Source organism: Pseudopipra pipra, chromosome 25 (genome assembly GCF_036250125.1).
Source record: "Pseudopipra pipra isolate bDixPip1 chromosome 25, bDixPip1.hap1, whole genome shotgun sequence".
NCBI classification, from domain to species: Eukaryota; Metazoa; Chordata; class Aves; order Passeriformes; family Pipridae; genus Pseudopipra; species Pseudopipra pipra.
The window spans coordinates 352335-367163 of record NC_087573.1 but is presented as its reverse complement, the minus strand read 5'-3'; the positions used below and the strand labels follow the sequence as shown (position 1 = coordinate 367163).

The 14829-nt window shown below is 54.2% G+C and overlaps 1 protein-coding gene across 13 annotated transcripts in view; it reads left to right on the top strand.

Moving 5' to 3' along the window:
* The window catches only part of ANKS1A (ankyrin repeat and sterile alpha motif domain containing 1A), a 72072-nt gene extending 57741 nt beyond the window's left edge, over positions 1-14331 (top strand). For 6 of the 13 annotated variants that reach the window (XM_064635783.1, XM_064635786.1, XM_064635796.1 and 3 more), the window contains 11 exons: positions 3318-3416; positions 3783-3935; positions 4075-4182; positions 5771-5935; positions 6274-6399; positions 6505-6576; positions 6979-7065; positions 7419-7556; positions 8068-8238; positions 8688-8786; positions 9432-14331. In XM_064635783.1, coding sequence (XP_064491853.1) covers positions 3318-3416; positions 3783-3935; positions 4075-4182; positions 5771-5935; positions 6274-6399; positions 6505-6576; positions 6979-7065; positions 7419-7556; positions 8068-8238; positions 8688-8786; positions 9432-9551 — 1338 coding nt within the window. In that variant the 3' untranslated portion in view covers positions 9552-14331. The remainder of the gene's footprint in view (positions 1-3317; positions 3417-3782; positions 3936-4074; positions 4183-5770; positions 5936-6273; positions 6400-6504; positions 6577-6978; positions 7066-7418; positions 7557-8067; positions 8239-8687; positions 8787-9431) is intronic. The other 7 variants (XM_064635787.1, XM_064635795.1, XM_064635790.1 and 4 more) reach the window with 5 other exon arrangements.
* Positions 14332-14829: the final 498 nt, after the last annotated feature.

Sequence of the window (14829 nt, the reverse complement as noted above, 5' to 3'; positions counted from 1 at the left end):
GCCCTGAGCCACCCTCGTTCCACTCAGCCTGCAGAGGTGGGGCAGCTGGGAGGAACATGCAAGGTAAAAGCACTTGTCACAAGGAATAAAGCTGGAAACACGTCTTGGGAAAGTCGTTTTGATTCTAATTGGCATTTCTGAGGCTGCTGCTGGAGGCTCCTGGACTGGGCTGATGCCAGAGCACATCCCAGAGCTCTGCTCTCCACACTGAGCCTGTCCTCAGAGGACCCAGAGAGGGGCTTGTGGGAGCCAGGGCCAGTCTGTGCCCACATCAGGGCATCTGCTGACCTGTGGCAGCACCAACAGGGACCTTTGGGTAAAACCAAAAAGCAGCAGTGGTCCAGGCAGAGCAGCTCTGCCCCTTGGCTCTGAGGGTGCAGACAGGTTTAAAGTCTGGTTTAAGCAGCTCCTCTGTACAGCTGGCAAAGGTTAAAAGATCTCCAGTGTCTTTGCATTTAATTATCTCTTTTAGTGGCAGATTATTGTTTTTCATGGGAGATGAAATCTGGATGGGTTTGAAGGACATTTCTCCTGCACCAGGGGCTGAAATGATTTGTTCAGAGCTGCTACGCTTCGTCTATCCTTGTTAAGTACCCAGGGAATATGGACTGGCACCAAGGGAATTTAATGTGACATATAAAAATAAGGAGCGTTGGAGAAAGCTGTAGGCTTCACAGTATTTAACTACCTTGTATCCTTGATATATAGCAAGCAGCTTTCCTTGAATTTGAGATGCCAAAGGTGGGAGAACACCTACTGCCTTGCTGTGGGGCTGCGCTGGTACCCTGGGAGAGCAGGAGCCTCTATCCCTGTGCTGCTCATGTGGCAGTGTGGCTGTGCTAAAGGGGATTAGCACCAAAGGGCTCAATGTTGGAAAGTTAAGCATGAGTGAAAATGTAAATAGGCTCAGCAAGCTTTTTTAGTTTTTATACATGAAAATTACGCATCACCATTGTCACAGCTCATTTGGTTGCCAACCGTTCCTGCTGTCTGGGTGGCACGAAGGGAAGGGCTGGCTGTGAGCTCTGCCCTTGCCAGCATTGTCTCTGTGCCTCCCCAGCTCCCAACCCCGGCTCTCTACAGAGGGATGGAGCTGCAGGGCACCAAGATGGGCAGGATGGGAGAGAGAGCAGGCTCAGGCATGAGGAACTGCATATTTTGGGTACCCAAGGTGTGATGATAACCTGCTTGGGGACTTCAGTCCCTCTCTGTGCTCTTCCCCAGGCAGGGCAGTAGTAGCTCTCCAGACTACTCACAGGAGAAATCCCATCACTTGCTCTAGCCCTCTTTGTCCTTTTCAAAAAGCCCTCTGAAGCCTCTCCCTCTGGGAGATGAATTCCTCTCACGTACACTGCCTCCAAGGACCTTCTGGCAACCCCTACAGCAGTGCTGCAGCATCAACAGTGCCAGGTGAGGTGCCTGTCAGGGGAGTTAATCCCCTTTAATCTCTTCCCTCCTCCCCTGAGCCGAGCACACAATCTCCTGCAGTTACAGGAATGTACATTAAATGTGGCTCTTTGGCTTAAAATTTGTGAGAAAGGGGAGGGGTGTTTCCATCTTTCTGGTGGGATGCTGCTGCACACCAGCCAGAGGTCACTGCCCCAGCAGCAGCAGCAGCCCCTCGTGTTACTCACAGGGGTTTGTTTACAATCTGACAGAGCTGCTCTCGTGCACCAAAGGGGCACCCTGGAGCCTTCAGCATCAGTCTGCCTCTTACTCATTTTGTGCAGTTGAGGGGTGCACAGAACAGCTCCTGTGACGTGGTTCCATCCATGCATGGTGTGTTATGTGCAGCATCACCACCCAGGTGAGCCCTGGTGTCCTGACTCCTCCTGCTGTTTAAACAACTCTCAGACAAATGTCTTTGTGCTGCAGCTGTTGGCTCAAGCTCTGCCATGGTGGTGCCCCCCAGCCCTCCAGGAATCCAGTGTGTGCAGATCCAGGCTGCCAAGGGAGAGGGATGCAGTGGAGCCACGGGCTGTGGAGACCTCTGCCTCCCATCACCCCTGCTCCTGTTTGCTAAGTGACTGTAGTCTGGGCTCCAGGGCAGCTCTCCTGTGACCTGGGCATCTCTTACCTATGGCATTAATTCCCCGTTTCCCTGAACGCTTTTCTGCAGCCGAGGGAAGCAGCTCTTGGGCAGAGCCGTGTGCTGTCCTGCCCTGCTGTCCTGCCCTGCTGTCCTGCCCTGCTGTCACTGTGCCAGGCTGTGGCAGGGGCAGAGTGATGCTGCTGAACAGGGGCTCACGAAGCAGGCAGGAGCAGGGACATGCTCGGGGTGGGGATGGCTGCTCGCTGGGCAGCTCACTGCCTTTGGCTGCTGCATTTAAGCAGGTTTCACTCAGCAAAGCACACAGTCTGAAATCCCACAAATGTGTGGATGGAAAGGAATAGGAAGCACTTGCTGCCCTGTGTGGGGAGGCCTGGCAACCTGCCCCTCACCTTCTCCCCACCCCGGCCGGCCCACCCCCCCACAGCCACCTTTAATTGGGTTTCTCTTAAAAAACCAAAATGTGGAACAGCGAAGCACTGTCAGCACAGACCTTCTGCTGGGACTCTCTGGGGAGCAGAGGGAGGCAGGGCCAGGGAGGGGGTTCGGGCTCGAGCTGAAACCTTTGGTCACACAGCAGTGTGGCTCTGCCAGCCGTGGGGAGACGTGCCCAGGCTTCCCGCTGAGCTCTGCCCAGGTATGAGGGCAGGGAATCGGGTTGTGGTGGGTGGAGGCTCTTAAATGGGGGCAGAGTCTGTGTGCTCCTGCTCTGCAGGGGGAAAGGGGCAGAAAATTGGCTTTAACAGTGCAGTGTGTGGTGACAGGAGCATCTCTGCCAGAGTGGGTGGCTGCCTTCTGCCCGGGGCTGGAGGAGACACCTGACCTTCCCCTGCTCCCAGGGAAGGCAAGACAGGTTTCTCTGTGGCTGTGGAGGGAGGTTGAGCAGAGCCAAAGGCCCCTGCTCGGGCATGGAGGGGGCTGGGGTTTGTCTGGACGTTTTACACAGCAATAAACATGTCTGCATCCCACGGGAGGTGGCTGCAAGCTGTGACCCAGGACTAAGGGCTCGAAGTGGAACCCAGAGCAGGGTGGGAAGGGAGGGCATTGCTCCGTGGGCCACAGCCCTGCTAGTGTCAGCCCTCTGGGTGCCTGAGGTCAGTATGTGGGGCAGAGCTCCCAGCCTTGGGCACCTTCCTCCTCCTGCTGCCAGGACATGCTGGGAGGTGAGGTCAGGAGGGTGCTGTAACCACCTGATCTCTACTCCTGCACCTGATGTTGCTCCTGTTGTCCCCTGCTCCCGTGTCACTCCCTCCTGTCCCCCCCACAGGGCTGTAATGTCATGGAAGACCAGGACCTTCGGGACATTGGGATTGGGGACCCGCAGCACCGGCGGAAGCTGCTCCAGGCTGCTCGTTCCCTCCCGAAGGTGAGCACCGATGCTCTCCGCGGAGCAGGGACAGGGCTTTGCCCAGCATGGCTGTGAGCTCAGGGGACAACAAAAGCCAGTCCCTGTGTCTCTGGCCACAGAGGGATCTCAGGGGCTATGGGAAGGGTTCTGGGAATAGCAGGGAGGAGGAGGATTATACTGGTCTGCCAGGCTATGCAGATGGTGATGGCTCCATGCTAGGGAGAGGGTGGCTGTTCCTCCTGCCAATCCCAAGAGCATTTCTTGTTTATACAGTGATTTTGGTACTGTAAAGTGCTAGTGGAGATGCGCTGTAAACTGATTTTCATTGACCCCGTATCCCTCTGGATCCCTGCAGCTTTTAACCCCTTTCTTGTGCTTTCACAGTTGAAACCCCTGGGCTGTGATGGGAACAGCCAGCCGTCAGTTCCTGCATGGCTCGACTCCCTGGGGCTGCAGGATTACATCCAGTCCTTCCTCTCGAGTGGCTACAGCTCTATTGACACTGTGAAAAACCTCTGGGAGCTTGAGATAGTAAACGTGAGTGTTGCCTCTCTCTGGCCAGGGCACCAAGGTCCTACCCCCTTCCCTGGGGCTGAGACTTGCCATGAGTCGTCTCACGAAGCCACTTTGTGCCAAGGGCAGGAGAGCCCCCAGTGACCATGGCCTGTCCCTGCAGGTGCTGAAGGTGAACCTGCTGGGCCATCGGAAGAGGATCATCGCCTCGCTGGCAGACAGGCCCTACGAGGAGCCCCCGGCCAAGCCGCCGCGGTTCTCGCAGCTGAGAGTGAGTCCCTGCTCGTGGTCCCTGCCTGGCTCCTGTGGCTGGGAGGGCATGTCAGTGCTGGGAGAAATCTTGGTGTGTCCAGTGTGTCTGTTCAGCTCCTCACCTCATCCTCCCCAGCCACCCAGGCAGCAAATACGAGTGCAGGCGTGACCCTGTGATTGCAGCGAGTGGGGGAAGGTCACACTCAGCCCTTGCAGGTCAGCCTCTGGATGCTGTCCCACAGGGAAGGTCAGGCCACTCCTTGGGATCAAGTGCCTGCACTGAAGGGGTATAGGGTGCCACCCCCACCTCTGCCCTGCACCAAGGGGAATGCTGGGCCCACTTCCTCACCCTGGTTTCCTGGCCAGCCACGCAGCAGTCTTTGGCAGGCAGGAGCGACCCAGCCCATCTGGAGAAGGGCTGCAGCTGGGGCCTGGTGTTTGATTGCACTGTTGGGAGCCGGAACCCATCTCCCTGGCCTGGCTGGGCTGCTGAGAGCTCACGCTGTCACTGCCAAATAGCACTCGATGAGATGTGTGGATGTTGATTTTTGCTGCAGGAGTGGCAGCATTTGGATGTCAGGCCCTTGTTATGGGAGTTGTCTGGGAGGGAGCTGTCACGTTCCCATTCTTCCTGAAAACTGGCATTTGAGAACTGAGTTTGGCAAAAGCCACGGGGCTCACAGCGACCCTGAGAGCTCAGGAGTGTGGTGGCATGTGCTGCTGCCTCCTCACAGTGATTGCAAATCAGCTTCCTGGAGCAGGAATTGGAATGATTAGAGTTTCCCCATCCTAAGCATCCTGTTCTTGCTCTGCTGCAGAGCTCTGCATCCTTGTCCTGCATTCCCAAGTCTTCCCAACACAAACAGCCTTAGCCAAAGTGGGTTGGGCTGCTGTGCCCTGCTTGCTCACATGGGATATTTTAGGAACCAGGTTCAGGTGTGAGAACAGAGAGGGTTCACATTGGTGCTGCACCAGGAGGGTGCCAGGCCTTTGCCCACTGCTCATCCCCATGAGATGGATGAGACTGAAGGCAGCAGAGCTGGGGGGGAAGAAGAGGCCTTGGGTGCAGCTCAGCTGATTGAGATGCTGCCCGGGGAGGCTGGGTGAGAGAATGGGCCATTTGCAGCATTTCCTGGCGCTGCAGCTGGTGAGATCCAGGCTGGGGGGCGGAGGGACATCAATGGCAAATCAAGCGAGTGGGTTGAATGGGACTAAATGGGACTAACGCGGCTGCAGCTGTGTGGGGGCTCCACTCCTGGGCTGGCTGATCATCAGCACCCTGGGGTGCTTTGCTCAGTGCTTTAGGGGAGCCTGTTCCTCTGTAAACACCCTGCCTGCAGCCCAGTGTGTCCCCTGCCCCTGGGATGAGCTCGCAGAGGCGTGCTGGGCAGAAGGGGCTGCATACCTGGCTGAAACCAGCCTCGAGCAAATTATGGGTCTCATGCAGAAGATAAAGGGTGGGATCATTGGCACTGAGGCAGGAGCCCCCAGAGCAGGAGCTGACCCCATTAACTCTGCTCTTTGCAGAGCTGGGCAATGTAGAGGGGAGTGATGGGGGGGTACAGCCCAAACTGACTGGGAGCCTTTGTGGTGTCTGTTCTTTTCAGTGCCAGGACTTGATGTCCCAGACCTCATCGCCCCTGAGCCAGAATGACTCCTGCACAGGCAGATCTGCTGATCTCCTGCTGCCCTCGGGGGACACCAGCAAGAGGCAACACGACCGTGGCACTGAGGTTGCTCCCTACTCCAGAGCTGAGCGCTACAAAGCACAGGTCAGTGGGTGCTTTAGTGTGTCCCAGTGGCCCTCTGTGCAGGCTGCCCTCCCTCTGGAGCCAGGGAGGAGGTAGGGTGATGCAGAGCTGGTCGGGCTCAGCTTTCCTCAGGCATTAGAGGCAGTGGCTCCTTTATGCCTCGGTTTCACCTCAAAAACAGGCAGCTCGTGCTTCCATCAGAGCTGGCACTTTCATCTGCCATGTGCTGCCTTCACCCAGCCCCTGGGGGGCTTGGCCATTGCCAGCCTCAATCACCTCAGCCCAAAGAGCCCTCCTGAGAGTTGTTTCAACCCAGGTTGGACCTGTTGTGGCTTCACATCCATGTTTCTTCCTTCCAGGAGGACCGTCGGGAATCCAAGCTGACCCTGCGCCCCCCCAGCCTGGCTGCCCCATATGCCCCAGTCCAAAACTGGCAGCACCAGCCCGAGAAGCTCATCTTTGAGTCCTGCGGGTACGAGGCCAATGTAAGTGGCTTTTGGCTTGTGGGTGTGATGAGGATGAGGAGGCTCTGGGGTCAGGGCCATGGCATTGCCTTGGCAGGGTTTAACATCTCCCCCTCCTTCAAACAGTACTTGGGCTCCATGTTGATCAAAGACCTCCGAGGGACAGAGTCTACACAGGATGCTTGTGCCAAGATGAGGGTACGGAGGCCCTGGGGCCGCTTGCAGCCTGTGGTGGATGATGTGAATTGGGGGATGGGGGATCTCAGTGAAGCTGTGGTTCCCCAAACCCTGTGGGGGCCCAGACCACCAAACGGGCGGTGCCGCTGTCACTGCTGAACTGCCCCTCCCCAGCACCATTCCCCGTAGCTGGAAGGTCTGTGCAGTGGGAGAGTGGGTGTTTTCACTGGGGAAGGGGTGGCTGGGTTCATTTCAGGTCCCCATCCCTCCCCTTCTGTTTCCACCGGGAGCTTGCTTTCCTCCTTCTGGTCCAAGACCCCCAAAACCTGCCTGTATGGGCCTGGGGTCTCTGGGGTGGGCTGGGGCAGGGGTGAAGGGAGCATCTGTTCACAGCTGGTCACTTGAATGTTCTTGTTTCTGAAGAAATCCACGGAGCACATGAAGAAGGTCCCGACCATAATCTTGTCTATCACATACAAAGGGGTGAAGTTCATCGATGCCTCCAACAAGGTGAGCTGCAGATGCCTTGGAGTTGGTGTCTGGAGGGACAAGACCTGCAGTCCCACCTGCCTGGGGGCTGCAGGTCCCTTTTTGTGGCTCCAGAAGCCACGGCTGGTCCTGGGGAACTGCTCAGGCTGTGGGGGAGCACCAAGGTGATGATGGTTACCTAAGTGCCAAAGGCTTGGCAGACTAGCTGTTTGTGGGCCATGTTGCCATTTATTCTTGCCATGGGAGGGAGCTGGGACTGGCCCAGCTGGGAGACTCCCCCTCCCTGCCCCCAGGACACACTCCACAGCCACCATTTGCTGGGTGTATTTGCCATCCCCTGAAGGGTGACAGGTGCTTGTGGTTGACCCTGGCAGAATGTCATTGCTGAGCACGAGATCCGGAACATCTCCTGTGCTGCTCAGGACCCCGAGGATCTCTGCACATTTGCCTACATCACCAAGGATCTGCAGACCAGCCACCACTACTGCCACGTCTTCAGCACTGTGGATGTGGTGAGTGGGTTACTGCATTGCATCTCCCAGTCCTTTACAGTCCACTTGTTTTATCTCTCAGCTTTGTTAGCGAGTCAGACCAGGATCTAGTCCCTTCTAGGGTTCCTTCACCATTTCTACCCTAAAACAGTGCTGGCTCCAAATGCCTTTACTTTGGACCTCTGTGGACAGTATTTGTCTGGCTTCGTTCCTGCAGTCTCCAGCGCTGAATAAAGCAGGGCAGGAGCTTTCCCTTCTGGGGAATATGCCATGCACAAACCCCTCACATGCTCTCAATTATGTTGTGAGCGTAATGGGCTGATTTAACAACCTTTTAACTCACTGAGAAGGTGGAAGCATGATTCGCTTTTATACTTGGGCAAAATCAACTGCAGGAGATGTTTGGGCTTTTTTTCTTTACCCTGCTGAACTGTGGTGCTGGTGGGGCTGAGGCAGGCAGGAGGTCCTGGGGGAGGTGTGGGGACTGTGCACAGGGTGACCTGATGGCTTTGTGCTCTGTGCTCTCTCCAAGAACCTGACGTACGAGATCATCCTCACGTTGGGGCAGGCGTTCGAGGTCGCCTACCAGCTGGCCCTCCAAGCCCAGAGAGCAAAGCCTCTTGGTGCTGGAGCAGGAGAAATGATTGAAACAAAATCTTCCAAACCAGTGCCTAAACCGCGAGCCGGCATGAGGAAATCTGCGGTACGTGTGTGCGGGAGGGAGTGACTGCTGGTCTGAGCTGGGCTTTCCCTTGGGCACCACACGCTTACACCTCCCCTGGGTGGTGGGGGGAGCCCAGGTGTGGCTGAGGTGCCTGTCAGTGCAGGTGCTGCTGACACTGCAGGTCTGTGCCTCTGTTAGTCCTGTGGCGGGGTTGGGGCTTCCCCCGGTAGGGGCAGGGCAGGCAGAGGTGGAAATGGCCTGGTGGAATGAGGCTTAAGGGCCCTGCTGGGTCCAGCACAGCTTCCATGTGCAAACCCTGCAGAGCTGCAGTGAGATCCATGGGTGACCTGCAGTTTGCAGTACAAGATTCCTCTGTAGCCAAAACCAGCCAAGACTGGAGCTGCTGAGGAGCAGGGACTGCTGCCATAAGCCACTGCCTTCCTTTAATGTCTCCTTTTGTCTGTGTTCTGCTTGCTCCCCCCGCTCAGGTGCCGCTCCCTCCCGACACCCGCTGTTGTTACTGTCACACCTGTACAACACACCGCCCCTCCTACCTGCCGCTGCAGTCTGTTAGTCCCGGAGCGAAGGTCTTTACCCTTCTTCCTGCCATCCTCCCTTCCGAACTGACCCGGGCTGCCTCCCCACTCCCCGTGTCTCCTGCTGTGCTCCCGTGTCCTGCCTCGCTGCTGTCCCCCCCCTGCTCGTTCCAGCCCGTGCCGTGGGTTCGGACGAGCCCCAGGGATGTGCTGCTCCCACCTGCTCCTGCTCAGCAGTGTGGCAGCTCTCAGCTAACTCTGCTGCTCTTGCTGGTGGTGGTAACTTCTCTGTGGCACCCTGATTTAGGAGGACAAAAGGAAAGAGCCGCGCTTGGTCAGGAGAGTAAATCACACGGGAGCTCACCTGCCAGGAGCTGTCTCCCTCTCTCCTGTCTTTGTAGCGCTCCATTTTTCATGCTTGTTTGAGATGAGTTAAGCTGTCACCGAGGGTGACAGGGACTCGCAGCCTAATGCAGGAAGTCATCTCGGGGTGCTGGGTTGAGACTGACGTGGCCAGACATGTTTTAGATGTGAAGGACTCAAATGTCTGCCCAGCAAGAGCTGCTTCCTTGCCCACGTGCACGTTTCTGGGACGGGCAGTAGGCAGAGCAGCAGTTGCTCTGTGCTTTGAATCCCCACTTGTTCTGTCCCAGAAGCATGGGTGACCTAACATGCCCTTTTCTCCGTATTTTCTAGCTGGATCCCCCTGAAGTGGACCAAGACTCCCAGTCTCATGCCAGTGTCTCCTGGGTCGTGGACCCCAAGCAGGACTCCAAGCGGACCCTCAGCACTAAGTATGAGACCACTATCTTCTAAAGCCGACACCGCGTCCGCCCCGTCTAACCGTGCCTTTGCGATCTGATCTGTCTGCTCTTCTAAACTCCCTCTTCCTCCAGCTGCTCGCCCTGAGCCCGTGTAGGCACCACGTCCAAGGCAGCAGCACTTAGGAGACTGTAGACTTAAACAGCTTTTGTACCTGATCGCTGCTGAACACTGTGAATCTCCTTACTCGGAAACAAGGGTAACGCGCTGTAGCTGAATGTGAGGCGGGAGGAGCAGAGGGCAGGCTGGGAGTCGGAGATGTGGATCCAGGAAAGCCGCCTGCCGTTTTCACGTCTTCCCCCTCGCTCTGGCACTGTGAATCCCTGGGGCAATGTGACACTCCCCAGGCCTTTTTTTCTATCTCACCTTGTCCTTGGACTGATGGAGACCTCTTGTCTCTGCGGTGCACACACTCCCTTCTCCTAGATCCTCCTCTTCCCGACTGAGCCACGGCTGTATACTGTTCAGTGAACTCACCTCTCCTTCCCTGCCAGTCGAGTTGACACTAACCACTGTGATGCTCTCTGCAAATAACACGCGGGCACTCCATTTCTCCCGGTGACCCTTGCCCGCAGCCTCGCTCCCCAAAGCCCGGCACAGAACCCGCTCCGCTGGGGGAGCGCTGGTTTGGGCCGGGTGTGATCGTTCCCACTGTGAGCTCTGCCCCTCGGAGATGAGGGGGGGGTTGGTTGCATGCATTTCAGTCCCTTGTAGGTTTTTCTTCACCCCATAGTCCTCCTGTTTACACTCATCAGACTACTCGTGAGCTCTGGGCGTAGTTCTCATGGGGCAGCCTGTGGTTAAGCTTCCAAAGGCACATGTTGCTGTTAGCCCCGGGCTGGGGAGGGGAGGTGTGGGCTGGACACCGAAAGCAGCAGTTGGCATCAGCAGGGAGAGGTCAGGGAGCAGCCCTGGGTTATTTGCTCCTCATGTTAAGGGCAGCAGCAGCTTGTCCAAGCTTTGGTGGGGCTTTAGAGCTGCTGCCTCGAAGCTTCCATTTCCCCAGACTTGCGGCCAAATCTGATGTTTCAAAGTCTTTATTTAGCTCTTTCTCAGGAATGAGTTTGATCTCCCAAGTCATTTGTGACTTAATGGTACTGAGTGGCAAACTGACTTCAGACTGAGGGCTGTGCTAGTGAGGATCCAAGCAAGAGGACTAAAAGTAAAAGGACTGTCTTGGGGAAAAAAAAGGAAAGCTCAGTCTAGTAAATACATTTCATGTGCCACAGAGCCCCTGATATAGAGCCAGCACTGCCCAGGTGCTGCAGTGCCACCCTGCCAGCCCAGGCCTTGTGGACAGAATGTTGCTGTGCCTCAGGTGCTCCTCGAGGCTGAGTTTGGGTTCCATCAGCAAAATTCCAAGCTGTAAGAGTGCCCTAAGGTTTCTGTATCCCTCAAAGAGAAACTGCCTCACTGGTGGGGGTGGCAGTGCAGTTTCTACGTGTAGGCATTCACCATGCAGTTGCCACACGTCTGCCCCACTTCAGAGGATCTGAGCTCTGAGCTTTTCATCTCCCCCTGCTCTCAGCTGGGAAGGGCAGGTTCCTCCACACTTCCTAAATCTGGGTCACTAGAGCATGTGCCTTTCTAAGGGTGACCAAGCCCAGCAGGGATCACAGGCAGCCCTGCCCAAGCCACGACACTGCCAGTGTGTGTCCGTAGCCCTCACTCTCGTGTCCCATCTCCGGGGCCATTCGCCTCGTCTTTCCCAGCACGTGTTTTTGTATGACTTGGAAATTCATTCCATTATCTCCCTTTCTGTTTGCCTCTGCGAAGCTGAGCTCCAGGCAGCTGTCTCCTACCATGGAATGTAGTTACGGGGCAGAGACCTGGGACGCAGTGGCTGCTGACATGAAGATCATCTCCCTCTGGCACAGGCGGCTGCCTTGGAGTGGGTGCGTGGCTGCTCGGTGAGGGCTCCCAGAGCAGAGGGGGAAGGGACTCAGCCCCCGCTGAGGAAAACCACTCTCTCCTTTCCTAGCGAAGGAAACTTGAGACTTGGAGGCAGAGAGCGATGTCGCCTTTTCTAGTTTGAGACAAACGTCTTTCGACCTGTTTCTTTTTTAAGTGTGAAATGACACAGAGCAAATGCAGTTCACGGTTTCAATGTAGCACCGCAGCTTTTGGTTGAGGAAAAAACCCGAAATATTTACTGAGAATCCCACAGTCCAGCGAGGAGTACGATAGAAAGTCTTAGCAGGGGCATGGTGTGCACATCTCTGACGGTACTTACTCTGCTTCAGCTCTGGGTGAACAGGAGAGAACGCCAAACTCTTGGATATTGCTTCCTCCCGTGTGAGAGCCGTGCGGGGTAAGTCTGCATCCTGTTCTCCAAGCCACTCCATGCTTTTGTAGCAAATGGAAGTAACTTGAGGAAAAGAGTCTGCAAAGGATCTTTCCCCCCAGAGTGGTTGTGGCCAATATCCCCCATGGTACAAAGCTTCCTTATCCCCTGAACTGTCGCGTTGCAATACTTGACATTTCTATGGCAAGGACCCCGTTTCTTCCCATTTCCGCATTGAATTCCTGGGGACGACTCCCTCCTCCAGCCTCTGTGCACCTGTCTTGTTTTTAAATGCAGTTATGCCCTGAAGGGTTGGGGGTTTTTAAGTATATTCAATTGTGATTTAGCACTTTTTTGATACTAGCTCATTATTTAATTAGTGCAACAGTTTCAGAAGATGAACAAATAAGGAGTTAAACTTTGGGCATTACACTGAAACAGTCCATTCCTGAGGATAAACCACATCAGCCTGAGGGTGGCTTGGCCCTGTGCAAGCCCAGTGTCCCCAAAGACACAACCTCGAAGGTGCTGTGTGCTTGCTTTCCTTTTGAATTACAGAGTGTTTAACAGTGGTTTGGGCTGTGACTGACGTGTTTTCAGACTGTTCCCCTCAGGGGAGAATATTAATATAGTTGTGATTTAAATTCTTCAGATGCAAAATGTAGCGCAGTGCGTCCGTTACGATCTTGTCAGGCCTTATCAGGGCTGTGGGACCTGCTGCTGCACGGGAACACTGTGCCCAGGTAATTCCTGTTTAACTCCAGTTGCTGCTGTATGTCAGGATTTCCTTTAATCTCTCTCACAGTGAGGCTGGGAGAGAAGCAAACCATGATCCTGAGGGCTCAGACCTGTAAAGGATTGGGAGGGAGAAGTGAAGATTTTGGGTGAAGCTGATGAATTTAGGAAACCTAACATTCCTTGTTATGCACATGTTGCAATTCATACTGGTGTTAAGTGTAAATATTTGGTGTGTTGGCAACAAGTCGTTGGCGAGATTGCAAATTGAACCTCTGTTTGGGAGGTTTCTTTTCTGACACGTGAGCTTTTTGGAGGTTGGCTTGGAGGTGACATGGTGATGAAGACTCCAATCTTCAGGGACTGGGCTCGGTGACCCTGGTGGTCCGTTCCAGCCCCACGTGTGGTTGTCTTTAGTGATCCAACCGTTCTTTAGCCAGATACTCCCTTTCTCACCTGACAGAACAGTTGTTTTAGCAGTTCAGTGTGGTGGGATCTCTCAAGGGAGTCAGTGCTGGAGACTGACCCTGGGCCGTGCCAATTGCTGGCTCCTGGCCACATTAACCCACCCACTGCACAGTATTCGGGCTCTTCCTCCCTGCAGGGTTTTGTGGTATCTGGAGGAAAGTGCCCCAAATTTCTGGTGCTGAATATGACTTTGCATCAAACTGCATCTGCTGTATTTACCTGCCTGGGAGAAGGTGGGGCTGCCCTGGGCCTTGTTCCCCTCTTTAAGGACAGATTGTGTTTCACAGACTTTGGTTTGTGGGCTGAGCCCTCACTCATGGCCGGCAAACGGAGATGCTCAGTTTTGTCTTTTTTTATACAGGAGGGGATGATTTTTTTTTTTTTCAAATTGAAGATGCTTTATCCTTTTTTATTTTGTGTTTACAAAGAAAAAAACAGCGCTAATCTTAGCTGTTCCGCTGACTTTAAACTTGCTTTGGGATTGTTCTTTTTAGAAGAAATTATGCAACCTTTTTGGGGTACACGCCTGTCCCCTTCCCAGGGAGAAGATATGGCACCTTCCAGGCTGTACATGTGAATTCTGTACCTTCAGGAGGCTGCTGAGACACAGAGCAGATGCCAAATAGCACCAGAACACGTCCCGTTCTGTGTGCAGCTGAGGTGGAGCCAATGCTTTAATGCTCCTTCCACCCACCTCATAAGTTTCCAGCAGCAGCGTTCCCCCAGCTCTGCTCACATCAGTTCCGTGCCGTCAGACCTGTGGTTTGGAGCTGGTACAGGGCTCACAACGCTGCCTTGTTGCAAAGGTCTCCCTTTTAGGTCTCGCATTGGTATTACTTAATTGCATTTTTTTTTCCCAAAAGAAAGTACCTGTGCTGCTCTCACTAAGTCAACCCAGCTCAGACATTTTTCTTACCCATGGAAGAATAACCTGGGATTCCCTGACAGGGTAGAGACAGTCAAGTTCAGTTTGCAATGTGGACATTTTTGCTAATTGTGATGTATGGCAGTGGGGCTGATTTGTATACAAATGTTATTTAATCTGTCTGTATTTTGATACTTGAATTTCCTTTTATTTCTTGTATATACAATTGTTAATCTGTTCGAATTTGTCTGAATTTTAAACATCTTGTGGTACCAAACGTAACCAATCTGTGCAACAACATAGACTGACCTCACTACAACAAGGCGAGATTGTAAATATTCCTGGGCTTCCAGCAGTCGTTTTGTTGTTTTCATAATTGTACAACTTAGAACAGACCGAATTAATAAACAACCTTAGACCCACGTTTGTGCTGTTGTCTGTGGCCTCAGTGTTGTACCCAAGTCTCTTGGGTGTCTGTGTCAGACCAGTTCTTGTTCTGTGGGCACCAGCCCAGGGGGGTTTGGGGCCATGCAGGGGGGACAGCACTGGGGGTTGAGCAGCTGCTTTGGTTGAAGCTGCTCTTTTTTGCAGTTAGTCATAATGACCCAAATATCGAATATTATTGAGACAAATTAATTTATGCATAAAATTGCATCCACATGTTCTGTTAAAGACAGCACAAGGGTCTGCAGCCACTGTGGGTGTGTTCTCTGCATGATGGTGTGTGAGAAAAGCTGACTTTACCCCCACTAATGTACATCTGCAAGGACTGTGCCCTGGCAACTGTCAGGACCCGAATGTACTCACAATAACCACCGAGATCCCTTTTTTGCAGCGTGGCAGTGAGTAGTTCCAGGGGCCTGTTTCAGCAGCCATAGCTTGTAGCATTTACCCAGCAAAGACCTGGGGCTTGCCAGGAA